At 57.6% G+C, this 19,136-nt stretch overlaps 1 protein-coding gene across 1 annotated transcript in view; it reads right to left on the reverse strand.

The window, feature by feature from the left end:
- CACNA2D2 (calcium voltage-gated channel auxiliary subunit alpha2delta 2) overlaps nt 1-19,136 on the reverse strand; it is a 121,011-nt gene that overhangs the window by 28,058 nt on the left and 73,817 nt on the right. The window contains exon 4 of the mRNA XM_034658376.1: nt 2,105-2,164. Coding sequence (XP_034514267.1) covers nt 2,105-2,164 — 60 coding nt within the window. The remainder of the gene's footprint in view (nt 1-2,104; nt 2,165-19,136) is intronic.

The following is a 19,136-nucleotide window of genomic DNA, read 5'->3' on the forward strand; positions in this document are numbered from 1 at the left end:
CTTTCCTGGCAGCCCCCATGGTGCCCACTTTGGCCTGGGGTAAGCTCTTCCTGCCTCAGGGAGTAGCTGAAAATCAGAGGTCAGGAGTCTGGCGGGATGATCCTTGTATATTTTGGGTTTTCTGTAGAGTCAGGAAAAGAAAATAGGTTTGAGACTAAGGCAACCTCTTTGTCTTTTTTGGGGGGCCTGGACTGGGAGGGAGAGAAAACCAGGCTGAGGGCAGGTCTGTTCATTCCCTTATCCCGGATGTTCCTTGGCTCACTGTCCGAGCCTGCTCTGCATGCAGTCCTGGGTGGGAAGGGAGGACGCAGAGACGTCAGGAACAAAGGGAGGGCCGGAGCAGGAGCAGGAGCAGAGGGTCCTGATGGCTGGAAGGTGGAGGGGCTGATGGACTGGGACGCAGGAGCGGCCTCCCTGGGAAGGGACGGACAAGCCGGGCCACCAGGAGGAACAGAAGGCCTTCGGGCAGAGATCAGGAACGGGCCTGGAGTGAGATGTCCAGCATGGCAGGGGCACAGGGGAGTTGGGTGAGGAATGAGGTTGCCAAGGGGGCTCGGGGCTGTGCCTTGAGGAGGAGTTGGGCAGGGGCTGTTTACCGGTGGGAGCGTGGTCTGAGCGTGGGGGGGTGTGGTGCTGCCACCATGCATGTTTCTGATCCAGGGGCTGAGGGGGCACGGCGACCCTGTGATGGGTGGTGGCATTGGAAAGGGTGGGAGAGAGAAGGGCCAGTCCTGAGCTCCTGGGGAGGAGGGATCCATCCAAGGAGTCATCCAGTCATTGATGTGTTCACTGTAAACAATCATCTGTTACCTCGAATCCCACCTAAGCTCCCTAAGGGTAGCACCCAGCACCCACCAGGCAACAAAGGAAGGATGCCATGGGGTGGGCAAGGCAGGGCAGGACTCAGGGTGGCCTGGGGGGATGGAGGCCAGGGAGGAGGAACAGACAGGTTCGGGGGCCCTGGATCATGGGCATGAATCCCCTGGGGCCCGACAGCCCAGTTGTGAATCTCTGCCACCAACAGGCACCTCAGTAGGTCTAACCACCCTGTGCCTCAGTGTTCTTGTTGGTTTAGGTAGGGGTAATAATCCACCCGCCTACCAGATGTGCAGGGCCTAGAGCTGGAGCGGCAAGGGCCTACCCCACCTCATTAGGCCCCAGGCCCCCACCGCCAGCCCTTGGTGCCTCCCCCAGTGGTCAGCAGAGACCACCAGGAGGCATGGCTCTGATGCCCGGGCAGCTGTGAAGGACACACGAGCCCCGCTAACTGGCCTGGTCCCTGAGGGTTCCATTATCCCTGGCACTGGGGGTTCTCTGAGTCTGGGAGGAACCCTGCCTCAGTCTACCTTCTGGCTTACTGTGACCCTCTGAGATGCTGGCCTGACGGAAAGGGTGCAGGTATATCCAGTCCCAGCCCAAATCAAACACAGCTGCCTGAATTAGTGAGGGCCACATGGGTTTGAGACTGGCAGTCAGTGAGGTTCCCTTCCTTTCCCCACATTCTGGGCCCTTCTGCCCTCAAGAAGAGACTTCCTACCAGCTTCTCATGCCTCCACTGCCTTGGCACTTGTGCTCCTTCTGAGCTCTCCTGGTGGAAGGAGGGGCTTTTTTAGCTGTGACCAGCCTGGTCCCTGATCCCAGTTGGATGGCCTCCTGGAAGACAGGCTGCTCTCAGGGAAGCCCCAGGAAGGGGACAGAGCCCCCTCTTGGCAGTGACTCTTCCAGGTCAGTGTATGGCAGTCGGAAAGATCCTGGAGTCAAGGGACTTCTTTGCCCTAGGGTCTCTCCAGAGTCTGGGCACATCCTTCACCCCCAAGGCGACAGCAGCCTTGGGGAACACCACTTTAGAGCAGCCTGTCTGCCCTTGGGGGACTCCACAGCTCCTCTAGGGTGGAGTGAGCGGTTCCTATCTGCACCCTGTGTCCCAGCACCAGGGGGAGCCTCAAATGTTTGCTGAATGTTGGATAAGGTTCCAGGCTCCCCTCCATAGAGCCCTCAGTTCTCCTCCAGTGAGTCTGGGCAGTGCCCCCTCCCCCGAATTCACATCTACCCTTGCTGGGGGTGGGCAGGTTGTAGGAGCTGGGGAGGGCACGGCAGTTCTTACCTTGATGTTGTCCTGCCAGCGGTGGGCTTTCTGGAAGTTCTCTGCAGCATCGGCCAGTCTCTGAGGAATAGAGCACAGGGAGGTCAGGCCCATGCCCAGCCCAAGCCATCTCCATCCTTAGTACTCCCTGGGCCCAGGCTGGCTCAGGGACTCCCCTGCCCCATGCTGCCAGACTCTCAGAGATTCCTTGGCCCCAGACCTTTTCCAGCTTGCTGTGTGGGCCCTTCCCCCACCCATAGCTGGGTTCACAGAGGACAGGTGAAGCCTGCACAAAGTGACCTGAGTGGCATCTCCATGGGGCTTCCTGTACTTTAGCTCAGCCACATCTCCCACCCACAGGATGGCAGGGGGACCCCCAGGACGTAAGTAGGACCCAGGCCCTGGAGTCAAGCCCCATTGCCCCTCTACTGTCGACAAACCAGTGTCGCGCCAGTGCCAAGAAGAGGCCCTCCCTAGTCAAGGGGGCACTGCCACAAGTGACAGGTGTGTCTTGCTGATATGTCTTTGCTGCCAGCTCGCTCAGGGCTCGGCAGGAGGTGCCCTCAGCACATCTCTGCTCACCCAGGCCCACCACCACCTGTCCCTGTCCCAGCGTCCTAAGCGCCTTTCCAGCATGGCTCTCCAGGCCTCTGTCCACACAAGCCTGGCCATCCCTCGGGGCTGGTTCCTGCACTCTCCTCCATCATGGCCCCTCTGAGCGCGAGCAGTCCTTCTATCCCACGCCCTGTTATCCACCACGCCTGGCGCCAGACCATGCTGATGTGCATAGAGATGGCCCTGCCCTCTCACAGTCGAGAGGAGCAGACACAAAACTGGTAGAACCACCAGAGCAGGAGGAGCTGAAGTGCTTCAAGGAAGCTTAGTGCTGTGGGAACTTGGGGCATCGGGGAAAGCTTCCTGGAGGAGGCGTTGGTACTCTGCCACCCTCACAGCCTGAACCCCAGCTGCCCAGAATTTCTTATTTTGTGCCTCCATGGATCCTGTTGCTCCAGGAACTCTTGGGACTCCTGAAGATGGCCCCCTGGGGCCTCCCGCAGAGCTGAGTGTAGTGAAGTCCTGTTAATCATACTGATGATTGTTACCACGAGCTGGTCACTTGCTGCAGGCCGAGCCTGCCACCAGGCCAGTGACACATCATGTGTTCCTGTCTCTGTTCGTGCCCCACATGTCTTCCTCAGATGAGGAGACCCAGGCACGGAGGCCGTGAGCAGCCTTCCCAAGGTCATGGCGTGGGTCAGGCTGGAGCCCTGAGTCTGGCCTTAACAACCACATTTGTCTTGCCCAGCCCATGAGCAAGGTCTGAAGGCACATTCCACAGGCCCACCATGCCTGGTGAGGGACAGGGCAACTCTTGTGGGGGGAGGGGCTCTGGTCTTCCACCCCTGCCCCACTCCATCCCATGCGTGGAGCAGTGGGGTCCTGCCTTCTGGCCTCCAGCCCTCACTCAGAAAGCCCTGGCCTCTTGGTATTTAGGACACATGCTCCCATCCATAAGTCCGGGCCTGGCGTGGTATGTGGGCCCCAGAGGGGGAGATGGGGGTTGGGACTTGGGAGACCGGTCTTCTTCCCTCCCAGCATGGAACACAGTGGTGGTTGGGTATGGCCTATGTTCTCTGGGGCGGGATGTCACCTCTGGCAGTTAGAGGGGCTAAGCAGGGCCATCCTCCCTCCCACTGGCCTAGCTCCCCCTCTTCCTCAGGCCAAGAACAATGAACACTGAGAAGACTACAAGGCCGGGGGTCTTGGGGACAGGGTAGGAAAGTCTCTCTTGAAGTCAAACCCCTCACTTCACAATGCTGGGCCCCTGCTGGCCTCTAATTCCCTCCTCGGCTACCCCACCTGTTCTGCAGCGTCTGCTGGGGCGGCCCACCCCACCCCCCTTACCCAGCTTCAGGGACCACAGGCCTCTCCACTCCCAGACACCTCCCATACCTTGCCTCCAGTCCTGACCCCTTTGGGGTCCTGGACACCTTCCTGGGGTGACCCTCAGGCCCCCTGGAGCGCATCCCGTCCCCTCTTGGAATGAGCCCATCGACGCTGGAACCGCTGGAGCCGCTGCCACCTACACCTTACCCGTGCTGTCACTCAAATCATCTAACGTTCATCCCCTCACAGGGGGACTGTCCTCCCTCAGGCTCCTGTGTCCTCTCTTGCCCTTTGTCATCTATTCTCCAAATGTGGACTGACCTTGTGGCCACTCCCTGCCTCTAAGCCCTTCAGAAGTTCCCTATGGTTCTGCATACAAAAGGCACAGCTTTCTGGAGGTCCCGAGGGGTCCACTTGCACTTCCATCCTGGGGCTTCTTCTCAGCCTAAACTACAAACACGTACCCTGACCCCAACCCCCAGGATGGGTGACGCCCCGGGTTCGCAAGGCTGCAGAGTTCTGTGACATGCACGGCGCAACACTGCTTGTTACTGTTAACTGAGCAGCTACTGTGCTGGATTAGCACTGGGCTGGATGAGAGGGCGAGAGGCCTAGGGACAGCCCCTGGGGCCACCCTTCGAGGGGTGAGCCTTGGGCAATCCCTTCAGGCCCCCTTTCCTTCCTCAGTGGCCTACTACCTTCCCGGGGGCCACAGGCCTTTCAGAATGGGCATGAAGCCCACGTGGGGCTCCACTGAGGCCCCCGCCCTTCATGGGGGATGAGGTGAGGGCAGGGTGTGGGAACAACCAGACCAGGCCTCTTGCTTCAGAAAACCACAGGGTTGATGGGCTGCAAACCCCAAAGTGCCACGAGCTGAAGTCTCCCACTGGGCCGCAGCCTCGAGGAGCTGTCCTCTCCTGCTCCCACCTCCCTGCTGGCTGGGGGCGCCAGCCCCTGCAGCCTCTCAGGGCTCAGCTCCGTCCGCGGGATGCACAGACCCAAGGGCCACGGTGAGGGAGACCCAGGGAGGGGGGGGCCCCAGCCCCTAGCCTCCCTGAAGTCCCACGGGCTCGAAGGCCCGGGTCAGGCCGCTGACTCGTGAATAACGGAGCTGCAATAGCCAGAGCGAAAGGATTATGTTTAATCCTCAGTAACGATCAAGCCATTATTATTTGTTCGGTGTTACAGATCGATCAGCCCATCCCCGGGCATGGGACGTGTGGAAACTGCTAAACACACGGGCCCGGTGGTACAGGATGAAGGGTGGAGGCAGCGGAATGGGGGTGAGGCGGGCAAGCTGTGGCTGCTGGAGGTCCCATCGGGTCCGGGGGGGGGAGGGGAGAGGAGTGGGCCTACCCACTGGCATGTCTGAGGGGCCCCGAGCAGCGACCAGAACCTGGACTCCCGGAGCCTTGGAGCCCTGGCCTGGGTTCAAAACCTGGCCTTCTTGAGTAAGTGGCTTCCCCTGCTGGCCCTCCATGTCTTGTCTGTAAATTGGAGATAGGAACTGGACCCACTCTGAGGCTGGGTAGGCTCTTGGCAGCCCCCTTACTCCGACCCCCAAAAGCTGCCCAGAGGGGCCAGTGCCCGGGGTTGTCTCTTGCTGGCTCCAAGCACGCAAGGCTATTGCCCACCTCTGGGTCTTCCTCTGTTATCCACTCTCTGCCTGGGACGTGCTCCCTCTCACCTCGGTCAGCCCTATCAGACTGTCACCTCCCCTGGATGCCTCCTTTTGCCCTTGCCCAGTCCCTGGGCTCCCCTTCCGTCAGGCACTCCTGCCTCTCAGGCTCCTGTCTCCACAGCCCACAGCAGTCAGTCCTGCTCAAGGCTGTGGGGAGATGGGCTCACAGCCCAGCCTCACCCTGCCCTAAGGTTCATCCTCCTAGCGCATCCCTCCACCTCTCCTGAGTCCTCATGGCGGCCTCCGGGCAGGCAGGATGGGGAAGGAAACTGAGGCCCAGAGGTGAAGACAGAACCTACGAGACTCCCAGCAGGGCAGGGGCAGAGGTGGGCCCACAGCTTGGTCCCATGTCCAGGATACTGCCTGTCTGGGGGAAGATGTGCTCCGTTCTCACCCCTCAGCCACCGGCAGCCTCTGGTTCTCCTGCTACCAGGCCCCTGCACATTCTGCTTCCACCTTGTGTCTCATCACCCAGACTCCTCAGCGGGTTCGCTCCCTCACCCTCGAGGTGTTAGCTTAGGCCTCATCCTCATCCTAACCACTCCCTGACCCCTGCCATACCCCCATCCGTCCCCATCACATCTCATTGCTGTCGTCCTTGAGCTCCGAGCTTGGTGAGGGCTGTATCTGGCAGCTGTTAACTTTACGATAACCTGCCCCTTGCACACAGCAGGTGCATGATGAACACCCGCTAGCTCAAGGTCAGAGCATCTCTGAACCCGGCTGGAGACCCAGGCAGGAGTCTGGCTCGGCCAGCCAGCTGTGTGACTCTGGGTGTGTGACTTAACCTCTCTGAGCCACTTTTCCTCATCACATCGTGGAGGGTTAGGGTGGCCCATGCGGGTGACTCTGCTGCAGAGCCACTGGTGGTGGATGGCCTGGCCTGAGATGTCCCCATTGTGGCCAAGGCGTTGGAAGGAACCACAGTGGGACTGCTGAGCAGGGCTGCTTACGGCCAAGTCCATCACAATAACAGCAGGCATTTCAGAGGCAATTATCAGAGAGTTTCACTTAACAATCAATTTCCCTCAGCTCCGGAAACTGTTCTTACAGGAAAAGGCAAGACAGAGGAGGACGGGTGGTGTGCTGGGCTGGGGACGAAGCTCCCCTGCAGAGTCGCCCCTCTGCAGCCGCATTCAAATTTCACTAAGTGAAACGTCTTTCCATTGCTGTGGAGCCGATGACCTCAGATGAGGGGCCTGGAGCCCTGGTGGGTGCCCCTCACAGGCCAACAGCTGGAGGGTCCAGCCCCTACTGCATGCCGGGAGGGGCGGGGCTTGGGCTTGAGGGGGCTGGAGCCCTCAGGCTTCCCCCTCCTCTTTGAGGGCCCCCTCCTCCCCTAATGCTGGGTGCCCCTCTTCTCCTGAGCCTCCTCCTCCCACCCCCCAGTGCTGGCCGAGCCCGAACGGGTCTGGAGAGCGACTGTCTATCAAACAGGATTTGTTTTGTGCAGCCCAGAGGGAAAGATTGTACGAGGTGTTTGGTCTTAATTAGTTATAGCTACTCCCTCTTCCAAGAGGATACGAGAGGCTTAGGATGAAAGGCCCTGAACCCACGGGGAGCGGGATATTGACATCTGGGCCACTGAGGGCTGAGCCCGGCAGAAGCTGTGATGGGGGTGCCCTGAGGTGGAGGCTGGGGGCTGCAAAGTCCTAGTACCAAGCAGATGCCCTGAAAACACCACCTGAGGGTGGCAAGGAAGGTAATGGGGACAGATGACACCAGACCCCACCCCTGGCACCTCCCCTGGGCCAGCTTCACTGGCTGGTGCAGCTCATCCAATGACACATGGAAGACTGGGCCTCTTCTTCACCCTCCCCACGCCATCCCTAGCAAGTCACTGGAGACGTGGAGTCTTCTGTTCCCCCGCCTTCTACAGGTGAGCGGACTGAGGCTCAGAGCATTAGTGCCACTACCCCAGGCCCCTGGTGGGGAAGTGGTAGAGGGGGCATCGACCCAGGTCTGTGAGCAGTGTTGGACAGTGAGCGTCTCGGGGAGGGACCAGGTCTGGCCACATGGGCCAGCAGCTTGGGCTCAGATGCCCTCCACCTGCCCCAGGAGTGGTTCCTTTGTCCTTTCTGCAGGAGAGTAGATCAGTAACTCGCCTCCCAGATGCTTTGCTGAGCCCACCCCCCCAACCCTGGAGTCACTGGGCCCAGACCTTGGGAGGGGTTGAGGACCAGGGTATCCCGCAGTCCCTGATCAACCCAGCACTGCCACTGCCACCATCCTGCTTCCCTCCCTGCCTGCGGGCCCCGTATTAGCTCTGTATTGTGCACTGATAGATACTAAATACAGATTTCCAATTTCCAGAGCTGTTATGGTCTAATGAGTAAATAATATACATATTTAAAACTGTCTAAAAACATATCTGCATAATTAAAATATCTGCATAATAATGAAGCAAGATGCAGCTTAGCAAGAAGGCAGCTAGAGCTCCGAGGCTGAGAATAGGGCTAGGTGCACAGGTGGGGATGGGGGTCACGTCCCTGTGGGTCTCTTCATTCCTGCTACCTTGGCCTGAGCGGGCATTTATCTGTCTGTCCACCACTTGCTCCAAGTGGGTATGTCCACAGTCAGAAAACAGGAGAATCCCAACTTGGCCCCGTCCCTGCACAACCTGCGGCCTGGGGGAAGCGCACGTGTGGCGGGACGGTGCCTGCCACCTGAGTGCCGGCGGCCTCGAGGACTCTGCCGGCCACCATCTGCAGTGCATGACGTGCTCAGGGCTTTATAGGCACAGCACCGCTCACCACGACCTTCCAAGGGCAGGTCCCGTCCTGATCCCCCCGCTTTCTGCATTCTGAAGGGTAGAGAGAAGCAGCACACCAGCATGGGCATAGTGGGCTGCCCAGGAGCCATGACTTATGCACAGTAGTTGATGGAGATGCCTGTGGCTTTGCCTTCCTGTCGAATGCACCGCGGACACCAGTGCCGCTGGGGCCGGACCGCGCTTGGCCTTGCCCTCCCACTCTCTCTACACTATTGTGTCTGTTCACACTGGACACACTTGGCTCCCGTCCCATGACACCTCTGACCCACCCTTTCTGTATGAACCAGGCTTCCAGCTGAAAGATAAAACCACCACCAAAACAATGCAAAACAAACACACAAACACTCAAACCTCAGACCAAAACTCCAGCAACCAAAGCCGCAGGGAAAATCACCAACACTCCTCCAAGCGAAGTGCGTCTCGGGGGAAAGCCATCACGTGGGGCCTGCGCTGTTGTTGGCGGCAACAGGCTCCCCGACCTTTTCCCTCACCAGCTGCACACGTCCTCTATGAGCTGCTAAAAAAAATTAGTAAAACGGATTTTTTTCTTTAAAAAAAAAAAAAAAAGGTCAGAATACATGCACCAGGAAAAAACTCATTCGAGTTGTGGTTCCCTTCTGGAGGGGCTCCTGCCTCTCCACCCCCAGGCCTGGGCTTGCTTGCTCTCTGTGGGCATCTCGGGCTCGGTTATCAAGTCCTGTGCCTCCTTGGTCCTGCCTGCAAGGACAGCCTGTGTTTTAATTTCCCAGGAAAGATAGGAAGAAGTGAGGGGTGGCTTGGGCTAAAGATGGAGATGGGGCTGGGGAACCTAGTGTCCCAGAGGCTTGAATTTCAGACCAGATGGGATTTCCCGGAACATCCTGGGCACCCAGGGAAGGTTGCTGTGTTGTATTTTGTCTGGGAGGACTTTTAAAAAACCCACTCTCTCCTATTACGGGTATGTTACCCTCAACTGGACAGTTTAACATCAGGACTGTAGGAAGAGCAGGAAGGAAAGGAGGTAAAGAGGCACTTGGGGAATGACATCAATTCCACTAGCCTCACTGCTTTAGCTTTCAACGGGAACCTCAGTCAGGATAGAAAGAGCGGGGTGCAATGTATCATGGGGCAGGATCCAAATGTGTCCACTGTGAACGGGACAAGGGGCAAGGAAAGGGGCCTCTGTGAGTGGGCAGAACATGTGCATGGGCCAGACTGAATTTGCAGAGCAGTTGTCAGGAACCGTGGATGAAGCCCACCCTCGGGAAATTACCACTCTGGTGTTGGGCTGCTTCAGGAGGGAATGAGTATGGACAGCCTTGTGCTGAGGGCAGCAGCATAAGCCCGGCTCTTGGGGTCCTGCCCTGCTCAGTCATTGCTGCTGCTCCTGGGTCCCCTGCCAGGCACCTGTGAGAGTTTCCCTAATGAGAAATAAACCAATAAATCCAACACACGGGTCAGAGTTTGCGCTGCGGCCCCAGAGCCCGGCCACAGGCAAGCACCTTACCTCTGAGGAGCATGACCTGAGGGCTGGGCCATGTGGATTCCAAGGCTGAAGGGGCTCCTTCCAAGGTACAGCCCCACTCAGCACAATCCCCCAGGGGGCTAACAGGGGTAAGAACCCACCAACCTAGCTGGCACCCCTTAGCCTCCAGCATGAAACCTGCATATCTGTACAGGTGAATCAGGTCCTGGTGAGCCAGGTGGAATTTCTCATAACATTTTCAGTTTTGTCAGGTTTCCTCCCTCTTAATGATGACCCAGTGTAATTCACCAATGTTTCTTTCATTCCTTTAAAAAACATGCAGATAGCATCAGGTGAGGGTGTCAGGCCCAGGGCTGTTGGCCACTCTCCAGTTAGAGGAGATGGGCGACACACTATTTATCAAAGTGTGCCATGGAAATGTCGCTGACTCCTTTCCCTCATCAGACCACGTTCTGGACACAAGCATGTGTACGCGTGCCTGTGTATGACAATGGCCCTGCCACAGAGGCCAGGAGGCCTGAGCTCCTAACGTCTGGTGGCTGGCCCAGTGTGTAATTTGGGAAGTGTTGCCTTCATCTCTCTGCACCTGTTTCTCTCCTATATAATGGGGACCAGAATCCTGGGCTGGGCTCTCCTAGGGCCATGGGAATGTAGATGCAGAACAAGGACTGGACAGAGAGCAGGACTCCAGCAGGAGGCAGACTCCCTCTGGGTCTTAGAGATACAGCCCCAGGTCCTAGGTCGCCTCTTCCCTCAGCTCTGCCCAGGGACCTACTGACTGCTCCAAAACAATCTTGGATTTCCTCTTGGGCCTTCTGACCTTGGCTTGACCTGGCTTCGTCTGAAGCTCGTGACAATGGACTGTCCCTCTCCTCAGCACCGCCTTTGTCCACTGGCCCCCAACGTCCTGCCTGGCCTCCAGCCCAACCCTGCCTCAGGCAGGAGTCAAGGGCTCATTTGCATGTCCTACTCAACCAACTCTACCCAAGCTGGGCCATCACTTCCCCAAGGCTGTCCCTTGGAAGCTGCTCCCCTCCAAAGCCCCCTTCTCCTCTCCAAAGCCCCCTTCTCCTCTCCCTTCTGACCAGACCTCCTCAGAACCACCCTCAACCCAACTTCAGACTCCTACACAAGCTGCCTAGCATAACCTTATCCTCCCCAGGCCCCCATAACTTTAGGCCTCCCACACAGGCCCATGTCCCCCTCCCTCAGACCCCACTTTCCTGTTGTCACCCTGTATGGGGACCTGTGTGGCCTGGCCTTGCCAACCTTGTCACTCTCCCCCATGATGACCTGGAGTTCTGCCCTCCTACCATGCTTAGGTTCCCTACCCTTGTTTGGGATGCACCCTACGCGTGGACTGCCCCCTCACTCCCTTCACCGGCTCATCTGCCTCCTCCAGGAAGCCTGGTGCTCCTGCCAGCCTAGTTTCCAGAATTCCCTGTGGCACTTCCATTACTACTTTGTTTGACTCCCCCCATATGTGGTCTTTTGAGGGCAGAAACTTGATTCATGGATGTGTGTGGCCCTGGTGCTGGGTGCAGGCTTCCACCTTGGTCAGTAGGGTGGGAGGGGGGTAGATGAGGACGTACCCTAACACACCTGCTGGCTTGGAGGCCATGGGTTTCCCTGGGGGTGGAGATGGCAGAGACGAGGCCAGAAGCAGCACTGATGAGAGAACACAGGGATCCCAGAGGGTGCAGAGGTAAACACACAGGCAGAGTGAGGCTGAGTATAGGCCCCACAGGGCACCCCATGTAGAGGGGGAAAGGGATTGTCTCTGGGGCCTGAACTGAAGATGTCAGCCTTCCGGGACCCCAGCCTCACTCTGGAACTCATGAAACTGTCGTCCACCAGTCCCACTTAGCTGTTACCAAGTCAATGGTGAAATGGTTTAGAAACAAAAGTCACTGAGGCCTTGCCAGAGTGAAAGGCTGGGGGGTGGTGGACATGGGCCCCTCATCTAGCCAGGTCGGCTAGGAGTTGGGTCCTCCTGCTCTGGCCCCAGACCAGTGCATTCTCCAGGCATGCTCCAACACCCTCCTCAAAGGAGCCTTCTCAGGTGTCCTTACAACCCGCCATGGCTCAGGGACAGGACATTGGAGGGTGGTGGTTCCAGTGGGAAGAGGTTGATATGACCCTCCCTCTATCCTGTCAACAAATGTTCATTAATCACCTACCATGTGGGGCGCCTGGGTGGCTCATTCATTAAGTGTCTGCCCTCGGCTCAGGTCATGACCCCAGGGTCCTGGGATCAAGCCCTGTGTCGAGCTCCCTGCTCAGTAGGAAGCCTGCTTCTCCCTCTCCCACTCTCCCTGCTCGTGTTCCCTCTCTCGCTGTCTCTCTCTCTGTCAAATAAATAAATAAAATCTTTTTAAAAAGCACCTACTGTGTGCCTGACCTATGCTAGGCTAGGATAGATGTGGCCCTGCTCTCATGCAGTGTACCACCTGTAAGTTCTTCTCTATGTCCCACCCATCATACCATTACAATTTAGTCCTACTGTTCTGAGTACAGAACTTGGCAGAGGCCTCTACGGTAACAGCTGCCTGGGGTAGTAGCTTCACTGGGAGAATTTGGGGGTGCTAGGGGGCCTGTTATGAAATGTATTTCCACATGAAAGCTGAGCCTGAGCACCCCCCACCAACTAGAACAGAGGAGCCTGAGCCCCTGCCTATGAGGACAGCAGAGCCCAAGCCCCCACAGCCGCCATACTCCCTTCCCATGATGTTATTTTTATACTTTTTCCTAAAACACAGCCTGAGCGGGCCCTTCTCGACTCTATTAACATTAGGAATCTAATCAGTAATCAGGCAGCTCATAATTTTCTGATTAGCTCTGATTAGACCCAACCTCAGGGGGAGAGGGAGTGGGACAGTGAGAGGGGAGGTGGGGCCGGTGGGGCACCAGGATATGCCTGAGGGGGCAGTGGCTGGGCTGGGGTGGAGGGCAGAGGGAAAGAGCCTCTTGCCCCACTGTCCTCTGTCCCGGCAGAGGGTATAGGGTGGAGTCTTGGGTTGCACTGGGTCAGAAGGGTTGCAGGGTTAGAGAGCAGGGCAGTAGGAAAGGGGCCCCTGGTCCTCTCACAACAGGGATCCCAGGGCAAGTTGGGCCTGGACTTTCAGAACCATGGACAGAGACAGGCGGGATTGGCAGGGTGCCCCAAGGGGCCGGGTCTGGCCATTTATCTGGGTCCTACCCTGCTTAGGTCCCCTGGGTCACATTCCAGGAATGATCCCAGGAGTTGCCTTGAGTGATGGGACAGTGACGGGATGGGCCTGCTCAGAGGGCTGCAATGTGTGACCTTCACATGGAGAGTGGGCCCTGGCCACTGTTACTGAGCATACCATAGGCACAGCCTGATGATCACCACCTTCAATGTAAAGACAATGAGGCCGAGGGCCTCACTGCACAGTGGGGGAGCCAAGGCCTGGAGGGACCACCCAGGTGATGGTGCCAGTTAGGGGCATCCCAGGCCAGCCGAACCCTTCTGCCTGAGGCCTGTTTGTCATCTTTACACCACATGCAATGGATGCAACCATGGTGCTGGTCAAACTGGATCTCCTGGACCTGCCACACATGAAACTGGACTTCTGGCCTGTCCTTTGTCCCGGCTGACCATGAAGCCCAACCTCCCTCCTGCCCCCCACCACCCCCGTCCAGTGGCCTTTCCCATAGGCCCAGACTCTTCTGAGTCACATCCTGGAGCCCAGTCAAGTCAGGGTCAGAGTGGCCCTGCCCTTGCCCCTGGTCTGGATTACTCCTTGTTGGACGCAACCATCCAGGTGACCTCTGATGAAGTGCATGAGCCCCGTTGGAGGAGACGTGCACAGCTAATGCCATGCAAATTGGCACGGAGGCAATCAGCCTGACTCTACAAGCTGCCCCACCGGCCGCAGGCTGGCTCATTGTCTTTTCTGTCAATTTGCATCTCATTACCCAGAAGGCTGTGCTCGCTAGAGGTTAAAAGAAAAAGAGAATCAAGCCCCACTGCATCCTGCCTCCAGCTAGGGCACAACCCACATGTGGGACAGGGCTGCTTGGTGGACTTCCCCATGAGGCACACTCCACAGGGAGCCTGCCAGCTTGATCACCTCCATCGCCACCACCGTTACCCCTGCCACCACTAGTGTCACTCCCATTACCACCATCACTGCTACCTCCATCATCACTGCTGATCCCCACTTAACCACTGCCAGCATTGCTCATCATGCCTGCCGCCATTACCCCATCACTGGTCCTACCATCACCATCACCACCACCATTGCTACCTTCACCTCCATCATCATGGGCACCAACACCATCACTGTCACCGTCCCCATCACCTCCACCTTCACCACCTTCACCGCTGTAACCATCACCCCACTGGGGCACCTCTGCTAGCATCTCACATTGCTTTGTGGTCCCAGCTGCTCCATCCCCTTTGCACCCCTCAGGGAAGTCCGGTGAACGGGCAGAGACCGCTGACCCTTTACCTTTCTCTGACCGTTACCCTCCAGCATTATGGGAAGGTTAGAGAAGCTGTAAACAAACGATCCGGTGATCAGAGACTTCATAAATCAACCACTGGACGCAGGTGCTTGTAACTGGGTGTCTCAGGAAGGAAGCCCGCGAGGCCGGGCTGAGGATGCTTGCCACTCTGACAGAGCCCCTGGGAGACTGGGGCTTCGTTTAGTCCCTTGATTAGTGGCCACTGCATCCTGAGGACCAGAGCCAGGAGCTGCATATGGGACATGGTGACTGCCACCCTGTCTGAACCTCGGTTGCCTCATCTCTAAAGTGGGGCTTCTAATAGCCTCGACCTCATAAGGAAGGCTGTGTGAGGATGAGGGTAAATAATGAGAGGGGAATATTGAGCACCCAGGACCCACTGGATGTCCACATAAAACCGGTGGGCAAGGAGGGTGGTTAGATCAGGTGGGGAGGCCTTCTGGGAAGAGGGAACAGCAGACCAAACTTGAAACAAGGTCAGATGGACAGGAGAAGGGAGGGGACTCCAGGTGGGAGCATGAGCAGGGCCAAGCTGTGGAGATGGGAATGAGTGGGCTTCTCTGTGGGGACAGGACAGTCAAGGCTGGGGCAGCTGATATGGGCCTTCGCTCCTGAGGCTCCCTCCATCCACGGGTGTCTGCATTCACAGTGTGGGTGAGCCTCTTCCACAGGACACCACGACCGGCATCTTGCTTCACACACGTTCCCTCTAAGCCCCATGGAGCCCAATCATTATTCCCAGTCCTCTGACAAGGGTGCCAAGGCGGAGAGAGGAGCCTAAACCAAGGCAAAGGAGGGGCCTCCCTGCAGAGGTCACCCAGAAGAGTGGGACTCGGAGCCAGATCTTTCCACTCAGGCCATCGCTGTGCTGGGTGTGGATGCCTGAGATCCGACCTCATCACTGCCCACCAGCTTTGGTGGCGGCAGCATGAACATCACCTGGGATACAAAGCTGGGCACGGCTGGCCTGGAGGCCATGCTGAGGGCCTGGGAAGAGCCGACAGGCAGACAAAGGCCTGGAGGTGGAGGATGGGGTAGGCACAGCCTGGTTGCCAGGTGGAAACGCCCAGGGTAAAAGCTGCTCTGAATACTGGCTGCATCCCGCTGCTGCAATCAGCTTCGACACTTGGTTATTACGAGGAGTAAAGGCGGCCGGCGGGACAGCTGGAGCCTTGGCGACAACATTTAAGGCGTTTGTCAGAGCCATGGGACACGGGCTGCCAGGCGCTAATGGCTTCTGCTTGCTGCTGCCAAGTGAGAGGAGGGCGGGCAAGGCGGCCTTGCTCCTGCCCGGGCCCCATGCCCACCTCATGCTACGCGGCTGCTCCACGACAGGTAGGGCCCACCTGGGCCGTACAGATGCCTAGCAACGGCCGCAGAGCCGCAGCACCAGCTGGGGAGGGTGGGGCAGGCGGCCGTGTGGCACGTGCCTGCCTACCTGGAACGTGATCTTTCCCACCTCCATTCAGGCTGCAGCCCCCGCTCTGCTGGGATGAGGGTCTGGGAGTCTGTTCTTTACCGTGCCATCTCCCAGGAAAGGGACCCTGCATCCCAGCTGGCTAAGGCCACTCAGTCCCCAATCTCCTCAGTCCTCTGGGCTGGACTTTGTGTGGCAGGGACCCCTCTAGCGATGGACCTACGGTGGACTCAGATCCATCCCGATGGGGTGATTTCAGCTCTCCTGGCCCCAGTTTTCCTCTTTGTGAAATGGGAAAATGGCACCATCCACCCAGGGAGCCTGCCTCAGTGAGAAAACGGGAATGCTAAAGGGCTGGTTATATGTAACCCAATGGCACTTGGGCTTCTTAGGAAGGGCTAATCTCCCAGTCACATGTCGCCTGGGAGTGGGGAGAGTGGTCCTGCCTGAAGAAGAGGGCAGCCCCTGAAGGCAGGGCCGGAGCAAGCTGCAGAGAACGACTGGGGGTTTTCCAGGGAGGAGAAACCCATGGCCAGGTGATCAGGTGGGGCCTTGAGTAAAAATGTTCCTGAAATATACATGACCGTCAAGGACTTCCTGCATCTGGACGTGCACTTGTAGGACCTGTGCTTCCCACTGACTGAGCACTCCTTGTGCCCCAGCACCGTCCATGAATCCCCAGAGCAGCCCCTACAAAGCCGGTCCCATTCCTACCCCATTCTGCAGATGAGGAAACAGGCTCAGACGTGGTTGCTCAGTTTGTTGCAGTCATAGCTCTCTGAGAGCAGGGTGGGCGCTGTTCCCCCTCCTTCACTCACTGACTCATCCATGAGACACCCTGAGCCCCCTCTGAGATGCTGAGCCCCTGCTGAGGAGGAAGTGGGTGGCTTTGGCTGCCTATGGACCAGACAGCATAGGGTGCAGGAACACCGTGGGGCAGGGAGAGGGATCCAGGGTGCAGAAGACCTGGATGGGCCTGAGCTCAGCCTCAGCTTTCCTGGGTGACCTTGCACTTGTCATTCTGGGTGGCCTCAGAGTTCTTGCCCATCCCTCCCACCCTGGCTGAGGCCAGAGGAGGCAAGAGGGGTTCCTTAAAAAGGTGGGGAGTTGTGTGTCCTTCCCAAGGTCACCCAGCAAGCTCTCTGTCACCTGGGTGCCTCCAGCACTGCTGCCGTGCTCAGCCTGGGACCCTCGCAGCCTCAGGGCTGGGGCCGGGTGCTGCTGTGGATTTGGGTTTATCAGCATCGAGCCTTGCTGTCCCCTCTGTGGCCAGCTGTGCTTGGCTCTGCCTAGATTGGAGATTACTGCCTGAGATAAGGGGCAGAGGGTCGGGGCCAGGTCCATCCCCTAGAGGAGCAGACTTCAAGTCCTAGGCTGGCTGGCTAGACCCCAGGGTCATTCTTTCACACTCATCAAAGCAGAACATCTACGAGCTATCCTCACCCCATTTCACAGGTGGAAAAACCAAAGCTCTGCAAGAGGTGGGTCTCCCCTGGGGCGGGGGCGGGTGAGCAGTGAGGATAAGCATAGAAGTTGCTCACTGCCCTTGGATCTGGTTCCTTTACATGAACCCACAGAGGTGGGTGCTCTTTGGGGCAGGGAGAGTCTTTATGCCCTAGTGTCAGTCTAGCTCCAGCCCACCAAGGTATTCAAAGCCTCTGTCTGACTGATTCCCAGCTCACTGCTCAATGGAAGGGTTGCGCCCAGGCCATGGGGGCTTTCCCTCCCTAGCACTCTGGAGCTCTATGTTGCTCCTTGGCCTCCAGAGCCCCCCTCCACCATGAAACTCCCCCATAGGAAAGGGGGGCAAGTGGGGCTCCTGTGCCGGGGGCTTCTTGAGCCTTCACTGAAGGAAGTGTGCCAAGGAGGAGCACAGTAGGGAGACTCTGACTTCAGTAGGGGGTGGCCAATGAGGCTTCTTCCAGCTGATTTTGTGGTCCGCAGCTTTGCAACTGGGGCTGGAAGGTTTGGAGTTGAAGAAGGCGGACATGTGTGCATGTGCATTCAAATGCATGCATGTGTATATGCATGTCAGCATGGGAACACAAGCGCAGACGTAAGAAATCATGTGAACGCAGGTGCACGTGGGAGTACGGGAACAGGTGTATACACGCAGGCAGGCCAACACGTGCTCCGGCACATTCACAGGAGGCAGGTGAGTCCACACCTTCATGTCCTGGACTCCCTTCCCAAGGCAGGGCAGGGCTGCTTCCTGGGGTGGCTGGGTGTGGAGTGGGTCACTGGGCCCGTGGCTTCTGCCCACTCTGCCTGGCCAAACAGACCCTCTGGCTACCACCTGCCTTGTTCCTGCCCAGTGGGCTCTCCTCAAGTGTACCCTCAGTTTATTCATTGGCTTACCTTCCTCCCTGCTCTCACTCCTGCCTATGGTCACTTCACTTTGTGTTACCCTAATGAGCACCATAGTATGGAATAAATTAAAAGGTGACCCCCAGGGCCCCTCTTCTTTCAACAAGCATGTTTGTGGCCTGTGCCTGGTGCTGGAGACACAGGATGAATCAGACCCAGCCCCACCCTCCCAGACTGCCCAGTGGAGGGAGGGGGCTCCCACTTGTCTCCATGCTCACCCCCCCAACCCTGCAATCACAGTATGGCTAGACGCACACGCAGGTGCCTTTCCGATTACAGTTATCACTCATGGGGGCCCACAGTCATCATGTGACTAACATGACCATGTGGGGCAAGGCTGGTGCTACTGGTCTGGTTTTCAGAAGAAAAGCAGGCAAGGGGAGGATCTGGGACCCAAACTTAAGCCTGTTTAGCTGCCGAGCTCCGGCCTGCGGTGCTATAGGCTGCACTGGCCATACCTGTGTGACCAGCAATCCCAGCCCTGCCAGCAGCCCCTGCCTATAACCTCCGGCAAGGCTCTGAGGCTGGGGAGGAAGGACGTCCCCAGGGTCACACTACAGCCCAGGTGCCAGGTCCCAAACCCGGAGTCTGGTAAAGGAGGGAGGGGCTGAGGGGCACCATCGTGAAATTTCCCCCAGACACGTCTCCATGGGAATCGGGACTTGGCCTCTGTGGGGATTTGATGTAAATGTCTCATCTTCTACAGTCTGAACACAAAGCAGTGGGTCTCCCTTTTTCCTTTGGCTACCAGGAGGCTCAGAGTCAATTAGACCAGATGCCTGGTCTACCAGGGGCTGCTTACCATGGCTCTTTTGTCTCATCCTTAGTATTCATATTCTGTTTTGCTACGTATGGTTTTGTGAAGAGATGCTCAATACTTTGCTGAATGAACTAGTGAATAGGCCAAATTAAACTGTGCTCCCCAACCTGCCCATGTTCTCCTTTTTTTTTTTTTTTAAAGATTTTATTTAT

The sequence above is a fragment of the Ailuropoda melanoleuca genome, chromosome 4 (assembly GCF_002007445.2).
Source record: "Ailuropoda melanoleuca isolate Jingjing chromosome 4, ASM200744v2, whole genome shotgun sequence".
NCBI lineage: Eukaryota > Metazoa > Chordata > Mammalia > Carnivora > Ursidae > Ailuropoda > Ailuropoda melanoleuca.